Here is a 25,908-nt window from a genome sequence, read left to right as displayed (position 1 = left end):
AAGCAGAACACAATTCCTTTACAAGCACCATCTTTGACTTGAAGACAATATTTGGAGTGGGTGGGGTGGGGGGGGGGCGGAATTTTCCATTGAGCGGCGGTGGGATCTTGTAATCCTATTGAACCCCCCCCCCCACACACCGCCGCGGGGGGTTCGCCATTGACAGGGCTGGTAAATCCCGGCGGCCAGAACGGCCGTAAACCCCCCCCACCCCCACCCCAATGAGACTGTTGAGGGCCGAAGTGATTAAGCGGACAACTTCGCTGAGGCACTGGGAGTCTCGATGGGGAAATAAGGGGAAGGTGGTCCCGGGGGTTCAGGAGGGGTGGCCACCCAGAGGGTCACAGGTCGCGCAGAGTCGGCAAAAAGAGGCGCAGAGGGGGGGGGGGGTGAGGAGCAACGTTTCTTTTCGCCCGGCGATCCGGGCGGCGCGCCCCGGAAGCAGATTCGATCGGAAGTTTCGGCAGGTGGTTGCAGTGGGGGGGGGGGGGGGGGGGGGGGGGGGATTTGGGGAAAGGGTTTGGGGAGAGCCGGTCTAACTGGAACCATTCCCGCGGATCCTTCCCCTTCCAGGTGGCGGCTTCGCGGGGCGCTGTGGGAGAAGCCCTGACGAGTCGCTGCTGCGCGTCTCCCGTCCTAACCTCCCCGATTCAGCGAGCGCAAGGCGATTGGCCAATCTGCTCGCTTGTTTGCGTCCTAATCTCGAGAGGGGGGAGGGAAGATGGGGGGGGGGAGGAGTGGCACCAATCACAATTCGGGGGGGGGGCGGGGGGAGATTGTGGAGGCCCGTGTTCAGGGCCAGACATTTCCCCCCCCCCCCCCCCCACTCCCAGCCCTCCGCTCTTCGAGGGTGCGACAGAGACTTACCCACAGGCCTGCACTTGTATTTGCCGCCTTTCGACAGGGCGCAGATCGAATTCTCGCGGCACTTGTGCCCCTTGCAGGTCAGCTGTCCCTTGGCGCACCTACACTTTGTGTCGCAGCGCTCATTCAGCCAGCTGTCCCCGGACTGCGAGACAGAAAAAACAGAGAGGTAGCAGTCACTCCGTACCACACAATCTTAGAGCCAAACGCACGCCCCCCCCCCCCCCCCACCCCACCCACCCACCACCCACATACAGTGCAGAAGGAGGCCATTCGGCCCATCGAGTCTGCACCGACCCACATTAGCCCTCACTTCCACCCTATCCCCGTAACCCAGTAACCCCGCCTAACCTTTTTGGACACTAAGGGGCAATTTAGCACGGCCAATCCACCCTAACCTGCACGTCTTGGGACTGTGGGACGAAACCCACGCACACACGGGGGGAGGACGTGCAGACTCCGCGCAGACAGTGACCCAAGCCGGGAATCGAACCTGGGACCCTGTGTTAAGTAATGGGTTAAGAGACATTGCAATTAGTTGTCTCATTTATGTTGTGTTCAATGATTGTCTCATTTATGTTAAGTGTTCAATGATTGATACTGATGTGTAAAGGGGCTCCAGGTGGACTCTGGAGCTGGTGACGATCTGTAGAGTTCTGTGCAGAGTGAGTTTGAACCATTAAAGGTGTGTGGGTGGAAAAGGAGCTGAACTCTTGCCTCTTCATACCACAGCATCTAGTACATTTTACACCCTGGAGCTGTGAAGCCAGGGTTTCCGGGGGTGGGGGGGTGGATATGCACAGGCCAGTCCCTCAGTGGGTATAATTCTCAGCTTTGACTCACCAAGTCCTGGGTTCGAATCCCGCTCTGGCTGATACAGCCCCGTACGCAACTCTAGCCCGGTGTCTGTCAGGGACCCCCAGAATTAACCCCGGTGTAATGGGTCCTCGTATTTAGTGAAAGTGATCAGGCGATTAACTCCTCTGCAATTGGTCGGATCTTGCTCTGGGCCGATTGGAAGCCACGCAGGGGGGGGGGGTCACAGGCCGCGACAAATTAATCCACTTGCGGGATTGGGGGCCGGCTGGGCGTGGCCAGTATTTGTTGCCCATCCTCAATTGCCCCTTGGATTGAGCGGGCTGGGCTCGGCCATTTCAGAGGGCCTGGATAAGAGCCAACCACATTGTGGCGGCACGATGGGTTAGCACTGCTGCCTCACAGCGCCAGGAACCCGGGTTCGATTCCGACCTCGGGTGACTGTCTGTGCGGAGTCTGCACGTTCTCCCAGTGTCTGTGAGAAAGGTTGTCGGGTGTGAAAGGTTATCGGGTGTGAAAGGTTATCGGCTGTGAAAGGTTATCGGGGTGAAAGGTTATCGGGGTGAAAGGTTATCGGGGTGAAAGGTTATCGGGGTGAAAGGTTATCGGGGTGAAAGGTTATCGGGGTGAAAATCTATCAGGTGTGAAAGGTTATCGGGGTGAAAGATTATCAGATGTGAAAGGTTATCGGGGTGAAAGGTTATTGGGTGTGAAAGGTTATCGGGTGTGAAAGGTTATCGGCTCTGAAAGGTTATCGGGGTGAAAGGTTATCGGGGTGAAAGGTTATCGGCTGTGAAAGGTTATCGGCTGTGAAAGGTTATCGGGTGTGAAAGGTTATCGGGGTGAAAGGTTATCGGCTGTGAAAGGTTATCGGCTGTGAAAGGTTATCGGGTGTGAAAGGTTATCGGGGTGAAAGGTTATCGGCTGTGAAAGGTTATCGGCTGTGAAAGGTTATCGGGTGTGAAAGGTTATCGGGTGTGAAAGGTTATCGGGGTGAAAGGTTATCGGGTGTGAAAGGTTATCGGGTGTGGAAGGTTATCGAGTGTGAAAGGTTATCGGCTGTGAAAGGTTATCGGGGTGAAAGGTTATCGGGTGTGAAAGGTTATCGGGTGTGAAAGGTTATCGGGGTGAAAGGTTATCGGGGTGAAAGGTTATCAGGGGGGTGGGCAGGAATGTGGTTTTGAGGTCACAATTGGATCAGCCCCATTCGTGTTGATTGGGGGAGCAGGACTCGAGGGGCCGAGTGGCCTCCTCCTGCTCCCGATCCGGACGTCCGTGTCGTGCGCCGGGTTGTCCGAGGGAGCGCGGGGCCCTTACCTCGTGGTAATCGCCGTAGTGGTCGACGCAGCCGCAGTCCGCCAACGCCACGCACTGGTCGTCGCTCAGCACGTAGCCGGCGTCGCACTCGCAGCCTTCCACGCAGGGTTGGTCGCTCCCGCAGGTGGCGGACGCGTAGATATCCGTGCAGGTCGCCGGGCAAGTCGAGGCGCACTCCGTGTAGTGGCTGTTCTGTTGGCAGGGCAGAGCTGGAAGGGGAGGAGGAGGAGGGGGTGAGGGGGTGGGGGGGGGGGGGAGAAAGGCGTCACTGAAAGGTGGCACTTCACAACAACAGGGCGAGGCACAATTTGACGCGATAACCACAGAGCCCCCCCCCCACACACATAACCCATGCCAATCCTCTCAGGGGACAATCGGGGGGGGGGGGGGCAACAAATGCCGGCCTAGCCTGCGACCCGCCCGCATCCCGTGAATGATCGGTTGGGGGGGGGGAAATAAATCCGGAATCTGTCCAATTAGGCCTTGAAGATATTCCGTGACCCTCACCCCCATCCCCCCGGGGAAGAGATTCTCCCAATACTGACAATCCTGTGCCAGGTGAAAGATACCCCTCACCCCCCCCCCCCCCCCCCCCCCCCCCCCCCCCCCCCCTCCACCTCTTACACGGGAGGCCCTTTATCCCACCACGGGACAGCCGGCGGGATTTTAATTCAATTAATGAAATCTGGAATTTTGAATCGAGTCTCGGCCACCGGGAATATCGATTGGGGGTTTAAATCCGGAACCCCCCCCCCAGCCCCCAAAACGTCAAGGGGGCCAGGGGTCAGTTGGGGATTTTTAATCGGACCTTCAGGGGCAGGGGGGGACAGAAGTGGGGAAGTGGAAGTCGAGGGGTTGAATGGCCTCCTCTTCTACCCCCCCCCCATACGCCGTGGCAGGGTTTGGCGCGGGCGGAGTCAGGCCTGAGGCCCTCACCCCCCCCCTCGCTCCCCGCCCTGGACGAGGCAGCCCGCGCGGGGAGTGGGCGCCACCTCCTGGCGGGAAGGGGGCAATAGAGAGGGAGAGGGATTTTGAGGGGCGGCGGCGGGGCTGGGAGTCACTTACGACAGAAGGTGCCGTTCCGCCACTTGAGGTCGACGCCCTCGCTCCTGCACGCCTCGACGTAGGACTGGAAGTTGTGGCAGAGGGTGGAGGTCATGCCGGAGTACATGCACAGGTCGTAGACGCAGTTCGCGATGAAGGGTGCCGGCTTCACCACACGGTGGCACTGCTGGTACTTGGCCGATAACAGCTCCTGGCAACGGGCCCTCCATCTGGCCTGCTCCTCGGGCCTACACATGGGATCCAGGTCCTCCCTGTCATCGGACTGGCAGCTGAGGGGCAAAACCACAAAATCCTGAACAATGAGACGCACATCGCTCTGGCCCCACGCTGCACTCAGAATGTTGGGGCAGCGCGGCGGCACAGCGGGTTAGCACTGCTGCCTCAGGGCGCCAGGGAGCCGGGTTCGATTCCGGCCTCGGGTGACTGTGCGGAGTCTGCCCGTTCTCCCCCCCCCCCCGTGCCTGCGTGGGTTTCCTCCGGGTGCTCCGGTTCCCTCCCACAGCCCAAAGATGCGCAGGTTAGGGCGGGGTTACAGATATAGGGCGGCGGAGTGGGCCGCGGTCGGGTGCTCTTTCAGAGGGGGGGGGGGTGCAGACTCAATGGGCCGAACAGCCTCCTTCTGCACCGTAAGGATTCTACGAGCCATTGGCCCAATGGGTCACCCTTGTGGTATTATCATAAATGCAAGCGTTAATGAAATGTCAAGACCAACCACTGGAGGGAGCTGGAGTTACAAGTATATAAGACATTGGTGCTAAGCCTCGTGGTGGAGAGAAGTTAGCTCGAGTACAGACTGAAGGAAAGTGTGAGTGAGAGCAGATCATAGTTTATAATAGTGCAGAGATTAGGTGGAGGTGAGTATTGATTATATGTTAATTATCGAATGTGTATTATTCAGGAGTGCGTGTCGAATCCAAATTGGTAGCGTTAATAAATTTACAGCTGTGGGTTCAAGTAAAGAGTAAAAAAATCAGTAAATCGGCGTCGCATGGTCGCATCGCTGTTTGTGGGATCTTGCTGTGCACACGTCGGCGGCCGCGTTTTTGACGTCACGGAAGTGACCACGTTCCGGTTGGAGAAGAGCTGAGGGACGTGCTGGGGTGCGTGAAGGCGCCAACGAGCCCGGCGCCCACTGCTTCCGCCCTTCACTCACCTCGTACCCTCGCCTCCTCCGATCCGCCAACTGTTGCCGAACTGGGTCACGTTTCTTGCAGGCAGGCCGTTCGGCATCAGGAGCTCGTCTGCGTCGTTGTTATTCAGGTTCCCGCACAGCCCGCACATCTGGAACAGGGAGAGGGGTTAGCGGACGTGGTCCTGAGCGGGCCCTTGCGCGTGGATGGGGGGGGGGGGGGAGAGAAACGTGGCGGGCCGTCGCACAGAAGGACTCCGTTCGGCCCAACGGACCCACCCTGGGCTCCCGGCTGTCAGTCCCACCCTCCCGCACCGCCCCCCCCCCCCCCGTAGCTCTGCGAGTTCAATTCCTCCTCGGGTCTCCCATCCAATCCCCTTTTGAGATAATTCCAGTCTCTGCTTCACAGGACGCTCATCACCTCCTCCTCGAGGGGCAATTAGGGATGGGCAATTAATGCTGACCCAGCTAGTGACACTCACTGAGTCAACTTTACGAGCGTTGAATTTATGGAACAGCATCAGTCCATTTGGCCCGACTACTGCGTGCTGGTGTTAACGCTCAATACCATCCTCCTCCCCATCCTCTCTTCATCCCACCCCCATCCCCATATACTTCTATTCCTTTCTCATGCCCACATTCTCCCCACTCCCCCGTGGGAGCGAGTCCCACATTCTCCCCACTCCCTGTGGGAGCGAGGCCCACATTCTCCCCACTCCCCTGTGGGAGCGAGTCCCACATTCTCCCCACTCCCTGTGGGAGCGAGTCCCACATTCTCCCCACTCCCCTGTGGGAGCGAGTCCCACATTCTCCCCACTCCCCCTGTGGGAGCGAGTCCCACATTCTCCCCACTCCCCCGTGGGAGCGAGTCCCACATTCTCCCCACTCCCCCCGTGGGAGCGAGTCCCACATTCCCCCCACTCCCCTGTGGGAGCAAGTCCCGCATTCTCCCCCCACTCCCTGTGGGAGCGAGTCCCACATTCTCCCCACCCCTGTGGGAGCGAGTCCCACATTCTCCCCACTCCCCGTTGGAGCGAGTCCCACATTCTCCCCACTCCCCTGTGTGAGTGAGTCCCACATTCTCCCCACTCCCCCGTGTGAGCGAGTCCCACATTCTCCCCACTCCCCCTCTGGGAGCGAGTCCCACATTCTCCCCACTCCACTGTTGGAGCGAGTCCCACATTCTCCCCACTCCCCATGGGAGTGAGTCCCACATTCTCCCCACTCCCCCGTTGGAGCAAGTCCCACATTCTCCCCCCACTCCCCTGTGGGAGCGAGTCCCACATTCTCCCCACTCTCTGTAGAAGCGAGTACCTCATTCTCCCCACTCCCCGTGGGAGCGAGTCCCACATTCTCCCCACTCCCCGTGGGGAGCGAGTCCCACATTCTCCCCACTCCCCGTGGGGAGCGAGCCCCACATTCTCCCCACTCCCTGTGGGAGCGAGCCCCACATTCTCCCCACCCCCCTGTGTGAGTGAGTCCCACATTCTCCCCACTCCCCCGTGTGAGCGAGTCCCACATTCTCCCCACTCCCCGTGGGAACGCACCCACATTCTCCCCACTCCCCCGTGGGAGCGAGTCCCACATTCTCCCCACTCCCCTGTGGGAGCGAGTCCCACATTCTCCCCACTCCCTGTGGGAGCGAGTCCCACATTCTCCCCACTCCCCCGTGGGAGCGAGCCCCACATTCTCCCCACTCCCCCGTGGGAGCGAGCCCCACATTCTCTCCACCCCCCTGTGGGAGCGAGCCCCACATTCTCCCCACCCCCCTGTGGGAGCGAGCCCCACATCCCTTAAATGACTAAAAACAATGGACTCCCATCGCCAATAGAAACATTCTCTCTGCTGCTATTGGTCGTCCAGCAACAAGCCCTCTCCTTTCTGCCTGGGGGTTTGGCCAGGTTGCTGAAGGATCCACTAGCTCGACGGGAAGGTATCTTGGCCTGAAGAATGCAGCAAACCCTCATGTTCGGTCGCACCCTCCCACCTTATTGACGCCAAGGACAGGAGTGACCCCTCTCACCTTTCCAAAGTATGTGTTCGGCAGCTTGATCTCGAGGTGGTGGTTGCCATCGAACCTGACCACCAGCCCGAACGTGGTCTCCAGGACTGTGTAGATGCCACTGGAGTAGAGATTGATCCCCCTCGTGTTGTCCTCATACGGCGTCCTGACCCTCTTGTTGTCCAGCTGTAAGACAAGAAGGCCTGCTGTCACTGGGCGCACCGTGCCAAAACAGCCTGCGCCAATTTGCCAATGCAGAAGTGAGCCATTCAGCCCATTGCGACCGTACTAGCCCGCTGCTGGAAGGAACGGTGTTTGACTGGCCGATTGAGGTCCCCTCTCTCTCTCTCTTGTTCAATCCTTCTCTGTCCCTTTCCCTTCTTCTGTTTATTTCCTTGTATGGGGGCCAGACGGGGCAAGATGCGGCAGCAGGCCACAAGACCCCGCAGGTCAGTGAGTGTCCACCAGGGGGGCGCCGGCCGTTCCGCATGTCCTCGCGACCAGATGTTTAGCCAGTCGCTGTTGGGATTATAAAGGTGCGTCGGGCCTGCCCGTGCCTGGCGCCGAGGGCTCTTCCAAGCGCGAGCATCTACAGGCAATTCGACTGCGGAAGGCATCGCGCGGCCGGGCCCGATCCTGACCACGTGCGCAACGGTGAGTGGGAGTGGGCCGTAGCTTGGCCGACCAGGATTAGAGGCCTTTCCTCAACTCAAGGCTGACGAAGTCAAGGCTACAGCCATGCTCCGCCCCCCCCCTCCCCCGCCAGCTACAATCGAGATCGGTCGCCGGCAAGGTATGAGCCGCCACTCGGGGGGGGGGGGGGGCCGGAAGGTTGTGGCTTCGAATCCCACTCCACTAACCCGAGCAGGGGCTGACACTCCCCGGTGCCAGTTCCGGGCGAGGGCCGCATTTCCAGAGGGGCGCCCCCCTTTCCAATAAGACACGACACTAAGGCCCGGCCTAGGCTCTCGGGCGGCTGCAAAGCACCTGGACTCGAGGGGGAGCAGGCGGAATTTTCCCACGATATCCCGGGCCGGTGGTTAAACACTCAACAAAAATGGCGCAGAAAAAAGATGATCAGTTTATTGATTCTTGTGCTATCTTCTACTGTCCGCTAATTAGCTGCCACATTTACTACACTAGAACGGTCAATATGCTTCATGGTACCTCGGTTGTGAAGTACTTTGGTACATCGGAGTATCAATGAAGATCAAAATTGTCCCGCCCTTCAAATTTACCCACAATCCACAGCAGTCTCCTGGCAATAGCAGGGTTATTTGTCAGCAAAGTGCAATCATAAGAACATAAGAACTAGGAGCAGGAGTAGGCCATCTGGCCCCTCGAGCCTGCTCCGCCATTCAATGAGATCATGGCTGATCTTTTGTGGACTCAGCTCCACTTTCCCGGCCCGAACACCATAACCCTTAATCCCTTTATTCTTCAAAAACTATCTATCTTTACCTTAAAAACATGTAATGAAGGAGCCTCAACTGCTTCACTGGGCAAGGAATTCCATAGATTCACAACCCTTTGGGTGAAGAAGTTCCTCCTAAACTCAGTCCTAAATCTACTTCCCCTTATTTTGAGGCTATGCCCCCTAGTTCTGCTGTCACCCGCCAGTGGAAACAACCTGCCCGCATCTATCCTATCTATTCCCTTCATAATTTTAAATGTTTCTATAAGATCCCCCCTCATCCTTCTATATTCCAACGAGTACAGTCCCAGTCTACTCAACCTCTCCTCATAATCCAACCCCTTCAGCTCTGGGATTAACCTAGTGAATCTCCTCTGCACACCCTCCAGCGCCAGGACGTCCTTTCTCAGGTAAGGAGACCAAAACTGAACACAATACTCCAGGTGTGGCCGCACTAACATCAGTGGAGGATAGCCATGTCATATTAGCGATGTGCGTAAAATCAATCACAGTGATTCACCTGTGGGAGGTGGGAGGGGGGGGTAACCCAATCATGTATCCGGCTGAGTCTTGCGGGGTCACAACATGCGCCAATTCCGTCCCCGTGATGGGTCGGCAGGTCAAGTGCGGCTCTGCCCGGAGACGCGAGCGCCCATAACATGCCCCCGCGAGCAGCGGCCGCCCAGCGGGACCTACCAGGAGCCTCCTGCTCTTCTGCATGGTGATGCGCAGTCCGTGCACCTCGATGTGGACCTGGCTGAGGTAGGAGGCGTAAGGCAGGCCGCGCTCCTCGTTCGTGCCGCTGACCGCGAAGGGGGTGACCATGTCGGCGTCGCACACGGCGGCCAGCGTGTAGGTGCAGGTGCCCAGGAAGGTGTGCATGGCGTTGTCGAAGGTGTAATAGTGCGGGTCCCCGGCGATGTGGCAGGAAGCGAAACCTGCGGGAGGAGGCGCAAATATTACAGGCATTTGTGACGTCAACCATTGTCCCGCTCCTTTACAACAGAGTACTGACCTGGAGCACCATCAGAGAGCTACCATCCAGGGAAAAGGGATGTCAGGGGTGGGGGATGTTATATCCACTGTTGGCCTCAGTGTCAATTGCAATATTTCAGATTCCAGCATCTTTATGTTCCCATTCATAGTACTTCTATTCATATCAGCCCAGACAACATTGACATATTACCCAGGATCCTCTGTGAATACTGACGCACTCCCCGGGGACTCCCTGTAAATACTGACACACTCCTCGGGGAACCCCCTGTAAGTACTGACACACTCCCCGGGGGCTCCTTGTAAATACTGACACACTCCCCGGGGGCTCCCTGTAAATACTGACACACTCCCCGGGACCCCCTGTAAATACTGACACACTCCCCGGGACCCCCCTGTAAATACTGACACACTCCCCGGGGACCCCCTGTAAATACTGACACACTCCCCGGGGACTCCCTGTAATACTGACACACTCCCCCGGGGACCCCCTGTAAATACTGACACTCCCCGGGGACTCCCTGTAAATACTGACACACTCCCCGGGGACCCCCTGTAAATACTGACACACTCCCCCGGGGACATCCTGTAAATACTGACACTCCCCGGGGACCCCCTGTAAATACTGACACACTCCCCGGGGACCCCCTGTAAATACTGACACACTCCCCCGGGGACCCCCCTGTAAATACTGACACACTCCCCGGGGACCCCCTGTAAATACTGACACACTCCCCGGGGGCTCCCTGTAAATACTGACACACTCCCCGGGGGCTCCCTGTAAATTCTGACACACTCCCCGGGGACCCCGTGTAAATACTGACACACTCCCCGGGGACCCCCCCTGTAAATACTGACACACTCCCCGGGTACCCCCTGTAAATACTGACACACTCCCTGGGGACTCCCTGTAAATACTGACACACTCCCCGGGACCCCCTGTAAATACTGACACACTCCCCGGGACTCCCTGTAAATACTGACACACTCCCCGGGGACCCCCCTGGAAATACTGACACACTCCCCGGGGACCCCTGTAAATACTGACACACTCCCCAGGGACCCTCCTGTAAATACTGACACACTCCCCGGGACCCCCTGTAAATACGGACACACTCCCCGGGGACCCCCTGTAAATACTGACACACTCCCCGGGACCCCCTGTAAATACTGACACACACCCCCGGGTACCCCCTGTAAATACTGACACTCTCCCCCGGGGACCCCCTGTAAATACTGACACACTCCCCGGGACCCCCTGTAAATACGGACACACTCCCCGGGGACCCCCTGTAAATACTGACACACTCCCCGGGACCCCCTGTAAATACTGACACACACCCCCGGGTACCCCCTGTAAATACTGACACACTCCCTGGGGGCTCCCTGTAAATACTGACATACTCCCCAGGAACCCCCTGTAAATACTGACATACTCCCCCCGGGGACTCCCTGTAAATACTGACACACTCCCCGGGAACCCCCTGTAAATACTGACACACTCCCCGGGGACCCCCTGTAAATACTGACACACTCCCCGGGGACCCCCCTGTAAATACTGACACACTCCCCGGGGATCACCTGTAAATACTGACACACTCCCCGGGGACCCCCTGTAAATACTGACACACTCCCCAGGGACCCCCTGTAAATACTGACACACTCCCCCGGGGACCCCCTGTAAATACTGACACACTCCCCCGGGGACCCCCTGTAAATACTGACACACTCCCCGGGGACCCCCTGTAAATACTGACACGCTCCCCGGGTCCCCCTGTAAATACTGACACACTCCCCGGGACCCCCCTGTAAATACTGACACACTCCCCGGGGACCCCCTGTAAATACTGACACGCTCCCCGGGGACCCCCTGTAAATACTGACACACTCCCCCGGGGACCCCCTGTAAATACTGACACACTCCCCGGGGGCTCCCTGTAAATACTGACACACTCCCCCGGGGACCACCTGTAAATACTGACACACTCCCTCGAGGACTCCCTGTCAATACAGACACGATCCCCACACCCCACCGTTGATGCAACAGTCAGGAAAGCCCAACAACGTCTCTACTTCCTACGGAAGCTATAGAAATTGGGCATGTTTGCCATCGACTCTCACAAACTTCTACAGATGTGCGATAGAGAGCATCCTATCCGGCTGCATCACAGCCTGGGTATGGCAACTGCTCGGCCCAAGATCGCAAGAAACTGCAGAGTGTGGTAAACTCAGCCCAATGCATCACACAAGCCTGCCACCCCCACATTGATTCTGTCTACACCTCCCGCTGCCTCAGGAAGGCAGACAGCATTATCAGATACCCCTCCCATCCAGGCATTGCCTTCTTCCAGACCCTTCCATCAGGCAGAAGGTACAGAAATCTGAAGACCCGCACATCCAGACATAGGAACAGCTTCTTCCCCACAGCTACCAGACTCCTCAACGACTCCCCCTCGGATGGATCTGTTCCCTGTAAGAACACGATTCACTAGGCTGCTCTTGTTTGGCCCCTTGTTCTACACTGTAACCAATCCCTGTTTGTCGTTGTACCATTGTCAATGTACTTGTGGTGAATGTGACTCCGTAATTCACACTGCATTGTATATACATGAGACCATGCGTTGATAAGCGCAGTTGCGTTGCCCGACCACTTGGGGGAGTAGCGCTGGGAATGCTTAGGAGTTTGTACAGGGCTCCACCCACGACTCCTCCCCCTGGACTGCTGTATAAATACCAATGCTCAGAGCCAGTCGTTCAGTTCATCGAGAGTTCAACGTGGAACAGGCTGGCTCTGTTGTAAGTAGATTAAAACCACTGTTCATATCTTAAAGCGCGTGTCTAGTGAATTGATGGTTCCATCAGTACTCTGTCGATTATTCTTTTTGTCTGCTATGTACGTACGTACCTCCGGCCGCAGAAAAATATGTTTCACATAACTTGGGGCGGGGGCGGGGGGGGGGGGGGGGGGGGGGGGGTGGGCAGTTCTGAAACAGACCGGTGTCCCACCCGCAGTGACAGTTCTGAGGGTTCCTGGAACACCTCAGGAGCCCATCCCGGCGTCAACCTCTGAACAATCAGTTCCTGTCATGCATGCATCCAGCCACTGGAGGGCGCACATGCGCTTTGTCCCAATCAGAGATTTTCAAATCCTTGTCCCCAGATTTTCCAGCACCTGATTTGTTATCTGCGGCCTCATTTAATATCTGTTGCAGTTGGCCAGTGAATTCCATTGCTGCAGAAGGCGTATTGACAGACTGGTCTCGCTGAACGCGTGCTGAGGGTCCTGGGGACTTTCCGTCCTCATCGAGTTGCAAGACACCATAAGTGGATAACTGCGAGTTTATATACAGTGTTTGTCGGTTAGATTAGATACAGAGTAAAGCTCCCTCTACACTGTCCCCATCAAACACTCCCAGGACAGGTACAGCACTGGGTTAGATACAGAGTAAAGCTCCCTCTACACTGTCCCCATCAAACACTCCCAGGACAGGTACAGCACGGGGTTAGATACAGGGTACAGTATGGGTGCAAACACAGGGATATGTGTAACACTGACACTGAGACAGGTCTGGGGCAGTGGTGATGTTCGACTCGGGCGGTATTCTGTCTCCTCACTGACCTGATGTGTGACAACCCAGGTCTCCGTCCAGGATTCCGCAGCGGTCCAGCGGTCCGCATTTCCAGTGTTCGCAGGTGATGTTGCTGGGATTGGAGCAGGTGCAACGCTTCGTACAATCCTCGTTGGCCATCCAGGTCTCCCCCAGCTGCCAGAGAGAGCGACGGGGACATTGGTTAGCCCGTTTGTTCCCTCTTGATGTTGCCCCGACCTGCTGCCCACCAACCCGCTCCAAGACCCATCCAACCGACGGCCGCAGTGCCTCCCTGCCCCACGCGGGCTCCCTCCCGGCCGCTGACTTTAAAATTCCCGCCTGTCTTCAAATCCCTCTTTATAACCTGTCCTGCAGCCTCACCCCCCCCCCCCCCGCCCTTTATCTCTCCTGATTGTGACCCCAGTCAGGTGGGAGTTGGCTTCGCCTCCCAGCCGCGCTCCGGCGTCCCCGGGTGGACTGACCGGCTATCAGCAACGAGGGCGAGCTCCTCCCCGTTAAAGGCAGTATTCCCTGGCTGACCGGGGCGTCCCGGCACCCGGACCCCTCCTCGAATCCCGGCCTCGCCCACGTAACCGGAGCCCCTCACTTCAAATAGGTTCTCGGCTGAGGAACACTCCTGCCCAGAGTTGGACGCTGCTCAGTGGGGTTGGCGGGGTTGGCGTTCTGGACCCTTGCCAACCCTCGGCCTCAACCGAAAGGGAGATTGGAGTACGAAGAACGAAGACATCTCTTGCTCACTGCTTGTTCCAGGGTTTTGGCGAGACCAAATCTGGAGCAGTGTGCGCAGTTTCCATTTCCACCCGGAAGGCTAAACTTCCATCGGAGGCGGGACAACGGCGAAGATTCACTCGATCGGCCCCCAGGTTGGGGGGGTTGGCCTGTGATGAGGGGTTGAGTAAATTGGGTTTATTCTCTGGGGTTTAGAAGAATGAGAGGCGATCCCATTGAGACGGACAGAATTCTGAAGGGGTTTGACAGGGTGGGCATTGAGAGATTGTTCCCCGCTGGTCGGGGAATCTAAAACACGGGGGACACAGCCTGAGGATAAGGTAGTCGGCCATTTTGGGACTGAGTCAGCCATTTTAGAACTGTGTTGGCCATTTTGGGACTGAGTCGGCCATTTTGGAACTGTGTTGGCCAGTTTGGGACTGAGTCGGCCATTTTGGAACTGTGTTGGCCATTTTGGGACTGAGTCGGCCATTTTGGAACTGTGTTGGCCATTTTGGGACTGAGTCGGCCATTTTGGAACTGTGTTGGCCAGTTTGGGACTGAGTCGGCCATTTTGGAACTGTGTTGGCCATTTTGGGACTGAGTCGGCCATTTTGGAACTGTGTCGGCCATTTTGGAACTGAGTCGGCCATTTTGGGACTGAGTTGGCCATTTTGGGACTGAGTTGGCCATTTTGGAACTGAGATGAGGAGAGGAGAGGATTTGTGAATCTTTGGAATTCTCCAACCCCAGAGGATTGTGGGAGCTCAATCGTTGACTGTATTTAAGTCAGACTTTTGTTGTTTTCGTAAATTTAGACATATGGGGAGTGGGCGGGAAAATGGATTCCAGGCCCGAGGTCAGTCAGGGTTATATTGAATGGGATAGCAGGCTGGACGGGCCGAGTGGTTCACACCCTGCCACTGCTTCTTGTGACTTTGCTGTTGCTCTGATCCCTTCCCACGATACCCCGCCCCATTCACCTGGCTAAGCGCCGACACACTCACCAGCCGGTAGTTCCTCTCCGGGTCCACGCAGCCGCACTGGCTGAAGGGGACGCACCTGTCGCCGCTCAGCACGTGGCCCAGGTCGCAGACGCAGCCCTCGACGCAGGGCCGGCCGCAGTCGTTGGGGGCGGAGAGGTCGGTGCAGGAGGCGGGGCAGGCGTTGCCGCAGGGCTCGTAGTGACTGCCCACCACGCAGTTCAGAGCTGCCGGGGAGAGAGAGAGAAAATTAACACCAAGAAGTGGGGATTTGCAGTGAGATTGTGCAGAGTCCACACACTTACACATTCACACACACTCATTCTCACGCACACTCACTCACACACACTCACACACACACTCACACATTCACACACACACACACATTCACACATGCACACTCACACACGCACACTCACACACACACTCACACATTCACTCACACATTCACATTCACACACGCACACTCACACACACACATTCACACACATTCACACACACACACGCACACACACATTCACACATTCAAACACACACTCACATATTCACACACACTCACACATTCACACATTCACACACACACACTCACACTCACACATTCACACACACACACACATACTCACACACACACACTCACACACACTCACACACACACACATTCACACACACACACACACACACTCACGCACACACTCACGCACACTCAGACACTCACACAGACACACACTCACACAAACACATGCACACCAACACCCACACACCCACACACACACTCACATGCTCACACTCACACACAGCCACACAGACACACACAAACTGGCACATCCACCCATACGGACACGAGCACGCCCACACAAAGACGCACACGTGCATACATACACACACACACAGACATACACACACCGAGAGATTGCACACATACACACACACACAGCCCGAGAGATTGCACACACACACACACTCACACAGACAGATACACACACTGACACACATGCTCACACATGCACACACAGACACATAAACATATGGACGTACACAAACACACCCACACACAGACACACACACATGGGCAGTGGTACCTTCGGAGGCCATTCAGCCCCTCAACCGAGTTCTGCCAATTAATTAAATCTGAGGTGATCTGTACTTTAATCCTGTGGTTACCTCACATTAAACTCAGTTTAAAAATTTTCAATTGGTCATTCAATAGCAACATTCTGGGAGATCGACTGCCAGATTTCCAGGCCCCTTTGTGTAAGGAACAGGTTTCAGACCTTACCACTGACCATCGAATTTTAAACTTATACCCTGACTTGTTCAGAACTATTCCCAACAGAAGGCCCTCAAAACGAAGACGTGTCCACACACTCTCAAATCGAAGACTTGCCCACACACTCAAATCGAAGACTTGCCCACACACTCAAATCGAAGACTTGCCCACACACTCTCAAATCGAAGACTTGTCCACACTCGCAAATCGAAGACTTGCCCACACACTCAAATCGAAGACTTGCCCACACACTCTCAAATCGAAGACTTGTCCACACTCGCAAATCGAAGACTTGCCCACACACTCTCAAATCGAAGACTTGTCCACACTCGCAAATCGAAGACTTGCCCACACTCTCAAATCGAAGACTTGCCCACACACTCAAATCGAAGACTTGCCCACACACACTCAAATCGAAGACTTGCCCACACACTCAAATCGAAGACTTGTCCACACACTCAAATCGAAGACTTGTCCACACACACTCAAATCGAAGACTTGTCCACACACTCAAATCGAAGAATTGTCCACACTCTCAAATCGAAGACTTGCCCACACACTCAAATCGAAGACTTGTCCACTCACTCTCAAATTGAAGACTTGTCCACACACACTCAAATCGAAGCCTTGTCCACACACTCTCAAATCGAAGACCTGTCCACACGCTCAAATCGAAGACTTGTCCACACACTCAAATCGAAGACTTGACCACACACACAAAATCGAAGACTTGTCCACACACACTCAAATCGAAGACTTGCCCACACACACTCAAATCGAAGACTTGCCCACACACTCAAATCGAAGACTTGTAGACACTCTCAAATCGAAGACTTGTCCACTCACTCTCAAATCGAAGACTTGCCCACACACACTCAAATCGAAGACTTGCCCACACACTCAAATCGAAGACTTGTCCACACACTCAAATCGAAGACTTGTCCACACACACTCAAATCGAAGACTTGTCCACACACTCAAATCGAAGAATTGTCCACACTCTCAAATCGAAGACTTGCCCACACACTCAAATCGAAGACTTGTCCACTCACTCTCAAATCGAAGACTTGTCCACACACACTCAAATCAAAGCCTTGTCCACACACTCTCAAATCGAAGACCTGTCCACACACTCAAATCGAAGACTTGTCCACACACTCAAATCGAAGACTTGACCACACACACAAAATCGAAGACTTGTCCACACACACTCAAATCGAAGACTTGCCCACACACACTCAAATCGAAGAATTGTAGACACTCTCAAATCGAAGACTTGTCCACTCACTCTCAAATCGAAGACTTGCCCACACACACTCAAATCGAAGAATTGTCCACACTCTCAAATTGAAGACTTGTCCACTCACTCTCAAATCGAAGACTTGTCCACACTCTCAAATCGAAGACTTGTCCACACACTCTCAAATCGAAGACTTGTCCGCACACTCTCAAATCGAAGACTTGTCCGCACACGCTCAAATTGAAGACTTGTCCACACACTCTCAAATCAAAGCCTTGTCCGCTCACTCTCAAATCGAAGACTTGCTCACACACTCAAATCGAAGACTTGGCCACAAACACTCAAATCGAAGACTTGTCCACACACTCAAATCGAAGACTTGTCCACACATTCTCAAATCAAAGACTTGTCCGCACACTCTCAAATCGAAGACTTGTCCGCACACGCTCACATCGAAGACTTGTCCGCACACTCTCAAATCGAAGACTTGTCCACACACTCTCAAATCGAAGACTTGTCCGCACACTCTCAAATTGAAGACTTGTCCGCACACTCTCAAATCGAAGACTTGTCCGCACACGCTCAAATCGAAGACTTGTCCACACACTCTCAAATCGAAGACTTGTCCGCACACTCTCAAATCGAAGACTTGCCCACACACTCAAATCGAAGACTTGGCCACAAACACTCAAATCGAAGACTTGTCCACACACTCAAATCGAAGACTTGTCCACACATTCTGAAATCGAAGACTTGGCCACAAACACTCAAATTGAAGACTTGCCCACACGCACTCAAATCGAAGACTTGCCCACACGCACTCAAATCGAAGACTTGTCTACACACGCTCAAATTGAAGACTTGACCACAAACACTCAAACCGAAGACTTGTTCACAAACACTCAAATCGAAGACTTGGCCACACACTCAAATCGAAGACTTGTCCACACACTCAAATCGAAGACTTGCCTACAGACTCAAATCGAAGACTTGACCACAAACACTCAAATCAAAGACTTGGCCACATACACTCAAATCGAAGACTTGCCCACACGCACTCAAATCGAAGACTTGTCCACACACGCTCAAATTGAAGACTTGACCACAAACACTCAAAAAAAGACTTGTTCACAAACACTCAAATTGAAGACTTGCTCACACACTCAAATCGAAGACTTGCCTACACACTCAAATCGAAGACTTGACCACAAACACTCAAATCGAAGACTTGTCCACTCACTCTCAAATTGAAGACTTGTCCACACACTCAAATCGAAGACTTGTCCACACACTCAAATCGAAGACTTGTCCACACACTCTCAAATCGAAGACTTGTCCACACATTCTCAAATTGAGGTCTTGTCCACACATTCTCAAATCGAAGACTTGGCCACAAACACTCAAAGCGAAGACTTGTCCACAAACACTCACATCGAAGACTTGTCCACAAGCACTCAAATCGAAGACTTGTCCACACACACTCAAATCGAAGACTTGCCTACACACTCAAATCGAAGACTTGCCTACAGACTCAAATCGAAGACTTGACCACAAACACTCAAATCGAAGACTTGCCTACAGACTCAAATCGAAGACTTGACCACAAACACTCAAATCGAAGACTTGGCCACATACACTCAAATCGAAGACTTGCCCACACGCACTCAAATCGAAGACTTGTCCACACACGCTCAAATTGAAGACTTGACCACAAACACTCAAACCGAAGACTTGTTCACAAACACTCAAATTGAAGACTTGCTCACACACTCAAATCGAAGACTTGCCTACACACTCAAATCGAAGACTTGACCACAAACACTCAAATCGAAGACTTGTCCACTCACTCTCAAATTGAAGACTTGTCCACACACTCAAATCGAAGACTTGTCCACACACTCAAATTGAAGACTTGTCCACACACTCTCAAATCGAAGACTTGTCCACACACTCAAATCGAAGACTTGTCCACACACTCTCAAATCGAAGACTTGTCCACACATTCTCAAATTGAGGTCTTGTCCACACATTCTCAAATCGAAGACTTGGCCACAAACACTCAAAGCGAAGACTTGTCCACAAACACTCACATCGAAGACTTGTCCACAAGCACTCAAATCGAAGACTTGTCCACACACACTCAAATCGAAGACTTGCCTACACACTCAAATCGAAGACTTGTCCACAAATTCTCAAATCGAAGACTTGGCCACACACACATAAATCAAAGACTGGCCGAAGACAAAGAGTAGATGATGCCGATGTATTTCCGGAATATGAACGGCACTTGGATGAGGGACAAAGTTCCTAATTACAGCGGAATCCTGGAAAATCCTTGTCGGTTGGTCACCCTGATCCCAAGCACCCTCTCTTCCTGTACACCTACTTTGGGCTGGCTCGGGAGAGGTGATTTAGTGGCCCATGACAGTGCAGAGGAGAACCTGTCCTCGATCCTGGGGGGGGGGGGGGGGGGGGGGGGGGGGGGGGCGAACTGGGTGAAAGAGCTACTTACGGCAGAAGGTCTTGTTCCTCCAGGTCACGGGGGCTCCTGCCTGGGCGCAGAGGGCTGCATAAGACTGCAGCGCGAAGCAGAGCGAGACCATTTCCCCACTCGGCCCACAGGACACATCGAACACGCAGTCCCTGAAGATCTGCTCAGGAGGGATGAGCCTGTTACACTTCTGGAATGGACCTAAAATAGAGATGGGGAGAGAAAATAAAGAACGACCGCCTAAACGCAGATAAACACATTGGCAGTGCCCCACGTTTATGTAACACCTGTAACCGGGACCCATTCAATGTACCTGAAGGCTGTGCTGGAATGATTCTGTACGACAATTCACAGGGGCGCTAACCAACAGAAACTGGACGTCAAGATGCGGAGGAGATTTTAGGGTCGGCGAACTGGAACTTGGCTCAAGAGGGTAGATTTTGAGGAGCTTCTTAATGAAGGCGGTGGGGGTGGGGGGCTGGGGGGGGGGTGTGGCTGGGGGAGAGGGTTAGGAACGTAACTGCAGAGCTTCGGGCCCAGGCAGTTGAGGACACGGCTGGAGAAGGGGGGGGGGGGGTCAGAGTTGGAGGCTGACAATGATATTCAGGCCGACGGCCGATACAGATACAGGGCTGGGGAGGGGATGGTTCGAGCCCATTCCCGAATTCGGGCAGCTCCTGTGCTCCGAGAAGGCGAAAGGACAGTGCCTCTCTCGAAGATCCATGGCCCGAGTCGTACTTCAGATCCAATCCAAGTTGGCGCTCCCAGTTGCAGTACTGGGGGAGCTCTGCACTGCTGGGGTGGTGGTGGTGGTGTTGGGGGGGCCGGGGGAGGGGGGGGGGGTTTGCACGCAATAATTGGAGGAGTCTCAGGCCACAGAACAATTGTGTATTGTCCGTCGGGTTGCAAAAGTCCATCTTCAGAGATAGACCTGTGTCAGTCTAATATTTAGACAGGGTGTGCTGACGTGGGCAAGAATATTGCTCACAATGGATCATGTCTACTGTAAATCTTACACCCAGGCCGAGTGAGTGCTCTCCGCCCTCATCTACCCTTTTTCCCTCTACGGATTCCTCCCTGCTTGGTGCCAGATGTGTCCGGTCTGTGGGTCGAGTTCGAAAAACATGTTTGTTAAACCTTATGCTGACTGCTGTAGATTGTGTTTTACGAACAACGGTCAAGGTCGCTGAAGTCTGGTTCAACTGGAACATGTTCCTTGACCTGTATGCTGACCGCTGCAGGTGGTCAGGTTTTGGCTGACATCTTTATGAGCATTGCTTTAAAAAGGGGCGGCACGGTAGCATGGTGGTTAGCATAAATGCTTCACAGCTCCAGGGTCCCAGCTGGGTCACTGTCTGTGCGGAGTCTGCACGTCCTCCCCGTGTGTGCGTGGGTTTCCTCCGGGTGCTCCGGTTTCCTCCCACAGTCCAAAGATGTGCGGGTTAGGTGGATTGGCCGTGCTAAATTGCCCGTAGTGTCCTAATAAAAGTAAGGTTAAGGGGGGGGGGGGGTTGTTGGGTTACGGGTATAGGGTGGATACGTGGGTTTGAGTAGGGTGATCATGGCTCGGCACAACATCGAGGGCCGAAGGGCCTGTTCTGTGCTGTACTGTTCTATGTTCTACCGTGCTAGATCATAGAGACTCAAAATCCCCAAGGATAATACTAATCGCCCAAATTATCGTTAATCAATCCTGATTATTGTTGATCAATCCCACAACAGAAGCACCTGGGCGAGTGCGTAAATCGTCAAGGCTTCGTAGGCTGTGGATCAAGTGCTGTTAAATGGGGTTAGTATTTAATGGTCGCCACAGAGACGGTGGGCCGAAGGGCCTGTGTCACCGCCGGGCGGCTCCATTATCACGTGGCTGTTTGCGGGAGCGTCTGGGCTACATTTTATTTGGCCAACTGGTCGGTCACAACAGTGGGCCTACGCCTGGAAAGTATTTTGTTGGCTGGAGAGCGGACTGGGAACCCGAGGTTGTTAACGGCGCGACAGAAATGAAAATTTGTTAAGCTCCACGTGCGAGGTGATCCACCCTTCCTCGGCTTAATCCCCACCCTATCTCCATAACCCCAGCTAGCCGGCACGTCTTTGGACTTGTGGGAGGAAGACGGGGGGGGGGGGGGGGGGGGGGGGAACCCACGCAGGCGCGGGGAGAGCGTGCAGACGCCGCACGGACAGCGACCCAAGCCGGGAATCGAACCCGGGTCCCTGGCGCTGTGAGGCAGCAGTGCTAACCCACTGTGCCCACCCCGCCGCCCTAGTTGCTCTATCCACCAGAAGACATGTTTTCTCTGCATTTACCCTGCGAGCCATTTACTGGGGGTTGGCATTGGCGACATGGGCAGGGTGGGTAGAGAGGGGTACGGGCCAAATGCGGACAAGTGGGGGACGAGCTTAGTGATAGAAGCTGGGCGGCACGGACCAGCTGGGCCGAAGGGCCTGTTTCCCTGCTGTAAACATCTATGACTCTCTGACCACGGGCTCGCATGTGACCTTTTGGGCGGCCGCAGCTAATAAAGGCAAGTGCCCCAAAGGCCCCCTTGTCCACCTTATCTACCTGTCCGACTACCTTCAGTGATCGATGGACACGCACCGCAAGGTCCCTGTGATCCTCTGTACTTCCCAGCGTCCCACCGTTCATCGTGTACCCACCCACCCCCCTTGCCTTGTTAACCTTCCCAAAATGGAAACCTTTCCAGGGTCAAAGTTCAAAGGTCAATAAACCCTTCCTGAGGTGCGGTGTGCAAAACAGAACCCAGTGACTCCAGAGTTGGGGCTCAACCAGACGTTACCGTGACGACACCGATTCCAGAGGGCTTTGAAGACAGGATGGAGCAGCTTAGGCCTAGGCCCTCGCGGGTTCGGAGGAACACGAGGAGATCTAATTGAGTTATATGGGATGATAAAAGGCGTTGACAGGGTAGACGTTGAGCGGATGCTCCCTCGTGTGGGGCACTCTGGAGCGCGAGGTCACAGTTTTGGGGATAAGGGGGAGCAGATTTAAAACAGGGATGAGGAGTTGGTTCTCGCAAAGGGTGGTGAATCTGTGGAGTTCGCGACCCCAGAGTCGGTCATTCCTTTCTGAGGCGGGAGGGGCTGTGAATAATCTCTCCGCCCCAGACCTCATTGCCCCTGACGGGCCCCCCTACCCAGGCTGGGGTGCGATGGACGGTGAGGAAGGCCGGCCTGGCTGGGCCTGCTCGCCGATGGGCAAGGCCTGGGCCTTGTAGGCTTTTCGGTTCGTCCTCCCGTGGCCCCGCCGGCCGCTCAATCTAGCGCAGGCTTTGACAGGCCCGTGGCTGAAGGCCCAGTTGGTCTCCATTGCAAGGGAACGACAATGGATCCAGATTGCAGTGGATGCTGGGACATTGAGTGAAGTTGAGGAGGAGGTAGACGGATTTTTAATTGGTACTGGGATGAGGGGTTATGGAGAACGGGCAGGACCGTGGAAGTGAGGAATGCCGGAACAGCCATGCTCCTATTGAATGGCGGAGCGGGCTCGAGGGGCCGAATGGCCCATTCTTGCCCCTGTTTCTTATGAGTTTCTGACATTTCTTTGGCAGATTTGCGCCAACGCTGAACTCCCCTCTGTAGCCACATGTGGCTTGGAACACTTACCTTGCGGGTCCTTGATAAATCCACAGCTCCACGGCTCCTTGAATTCGTCTTCATCGCAATCGGAGGGCGGGTCTTCATGGGAGCACCTAAGAATATTGCGGATCGAACGAACGAAAAATGAAATGAAATGAAAATCGCTTATTGCCGCAAGGAGGCTTCAAATGAAGTGACTGTGAAAATGTTGCTAGCCTCGAACCTCAGAACCCTTCGGCGGTTAGATGCGCGTCGGAACAGTTTTTCCTGAACCCGCGCTTTAAAATGTCTGCTCCGCGTTTCGGCTCGGGCTTCCCGTTGCGTTCGCCTCCCCCAGGACCCGCCCCGCAGGCTTAACCAACCGAGCACAGTGAGCAAGACGAGTAAACGGGCTCGCGCAATCGAACACAGGGCACTCGAACACGGCGAGCTTTGGGAAAAATGGCCGACATGGGTTCGAAGGAAACATTTGCGGGGCTGTGGAGAAGGAAGGGGAGGGGGGGGGGGGGCGCGGGACGAACTGGGATGGCTGGTCTGAAGGGGGGGGGGGGGGGCAGGCTCATTGCATTGCGATTCTAAGCGTGTGTGAATGTGAATGCCTGGAGGCTGATGTGCGCGCGCGTGTGTGTGTGTGTGTGTTGCGATTGGGCTCCAGCGTGAGATAACGGATGAGGTAAGCTAATCTTATTTCTCTTGAACAGAACGCAAAAAATGCCAAGTCTGGAACTTTCGATTAGCAAGACGAGGCATTAGTTAGGGTCAGGGGTTAACTGCCTGATCCGGCGTGGGGTGGGGGTGGGTCTGGGTGGGAGGGAGGGAGGCAGAAACCTGTGCTTAAAAAGATTAGATGCGCTTTCTTGGTATTAACTGGAAATTCAGATGCGTCAGCAGACATTAAATTGCAGCGACAGCAGAGCAGCTCTCCAATAAGTAAATTAAAATCCGCACTTACTGAGTGTCAGTGCCGGGCACCAGCCAACTTGCTCCTAGTTCCACGAAGCTGTCAGCTTCATCGCCGTCTGACTTCAGATCGTCGTCAGTCCCGAATCCATTGTAGTTCCCTGCCACGGAGACAAACGGGGCCTTCACTCACGGGCCTGTCAAAGCCTGCGCTAGATTGAGCGGCCGGCGGGGCCACGAACCGAAAAGCCTACAAGGCCCAGGCCTTGCCCATCGGCGAGCAAGCCCCAGCCAGGCCGGCCCTCCCTCACCGTCAATCGCGCCCCAGCCTGGGTGGGGGGGCCCCGCTTTGCCAAGTGGCAGTGAGGTGATATTAAAAAAAATGTAATGCACTGGACGTCGAAAAATAATATTTGTCTGCTCACTATCTACATCAGAACACTCCCAGAACAGGTACAGCGTGGGGTTTAAAACAATGTAAAACTGTCCCCATCAAACACTCCCAGGACAGGTACAGCACGGGGTTAGATACAGAGTAAAGCTCCCTCTACACTGTCCCCATCAAACACTCCCAGGACAGGTACAGCACGGGGTTAGATACAGAGTAAAGCTCCCTCTACACTGTCCCCATCAAACACTCCCAGGACAGGTACAGCACGGGGTTAGATACAGAGTAAAGCTCCCTCTACACTGTCCCCATCAAACACTCCCAGGACAGGTACAGCACGGGGTTAGATACAGAGTAAAGCTCCCTCTACACTGTCCCCATCAAACACTCCCAGGACAGGTACAGCACGGGGTTAGATACAGAGTAAAGCTCCCTCTACACTGTCCCCATCAAACACTCCCAGGACAGGTACAGCACGGGGTTAGATACAGAGTAAAGCTCCCTCTACACTGTCCCCATCAAACACTCCCAGGACAGGTACAGCACGGGGTTAGATACAGAGTAAAGCTCCCTCTACACTGTCCCCATCAAACACTCCCAGGACAGGTACAGCATGGGGTTAGATACAGAGTAAAGCTCCCTCTACACTGTCTCCATCAAACACTCCCAGGACAGGTACAGCACGGGGTTAGATACAGAGTAAAGCTCCCTCTACACTGTCTCCATCAAACACTCCCAGGACAGGTACAGCACGGGGTTAGATACAGAGTAAAGCTCCCTCTACACTGTCCCCATCAAACACTCCCAGGACAGGTACAGCACGGGGTTAGATACAGAGTAAAGCTCCCTCTGCACTGTCCCCATCAAACACTCCCAGGACAGGTACAGCACGGGGTTAGATACAGAGTAAAGCTCCCTCTACACTGTCCCCATCAAACACTCCCAGGACAGGTACAGCACGGGGTTAGATACAGAGTAAAGCTCCCTCTACACTGTCCCCATCAAACACTCCCAGGTGTGGGATGGAGGGATTGTTCACAGCCTCTCGCCTCAGAAAGGAATGACCAACCCATCCATATCATCGCCGAAGCTGGTGGGTTCCCCTGAGGGGCTTTGCAAACCC

The 25,908-nt window shown here is 54.7% G+C and overlaps 1 protein-coding gene across 1 annotated transcript in view; it reads right to left on the bottom strand.

The window, feature by feature from the left end:
- LOC119958301 (mucin-2-like) overlaps window positions 1–25,908 on the bottom strand; it is a 69,804-nt gene that overhangs the window by 23,411 nt on the left and 20,485 nt on the right. Inside the window, exons 9-19 of the mRNA XM_038786737.1 lie at window positions 24,450–24,558; window positions 23,525–23,610; window positions 19,922–20,101; window positions 14,927–15,129; window positions 13,220–13,364; window positions 9,304–9,545; window positions 7,215–7,379; window positions 5,216–5,343; window positions 4,063–4,331; window positions 2,998–3,206; window positions 868–1,009 (exon numbers count right to left, since the gene is read on the bottom strand). Of these exons, the coding sequence (XP_038642665.1) occupies window positions 868–1,009; window positions 2,998–3,206; window positions 4,063–4,331; window positions 5,216–5,343; window positions 7,215–7,379; window positions 9,304–9,545; window positions 13,220–13,364; window positions 14,927–15,129; window positions 19,922–20,101; window positions 23,525–23,610; window positions 24,450–24,558 (1,878 nt within the window). The remainder of the gene's footprint in view (window positions 1–867; window positions 1,010–2,997; window positions 3,207–4,062; window positions 4,332–5,215; window positions 5,344–7,214; window positions 7,380–9,303; window positions 9,546–13,219; window positions 13,365–14,926; window positions 15,130–19,921; window positions 20,102–23,524; window positions 23,611–24,449; window positions 24,559–25,908) is intronic.

Source organism: Scyliorhinus canicula, chromosome 29 (genome assembly GCF_902713615.1).
Source record: "Scyliorhinus canicula chromosome 29, sScyCan1.1, whole genome shotgun sequence".
Taxonomy (NCBI): domain Eukaryota; kingdom Metazoa; phylum Chordata; class Chondrichthyes; order Carcharhiniformes; family Scyliorhinidae; genus Scyliorhinus; species Scyliorhinus canicula.
Note: the sequence above shows the minus strand (reverse complement) of the source record. Positions and strands in the feature narration are given on the sequence as shown.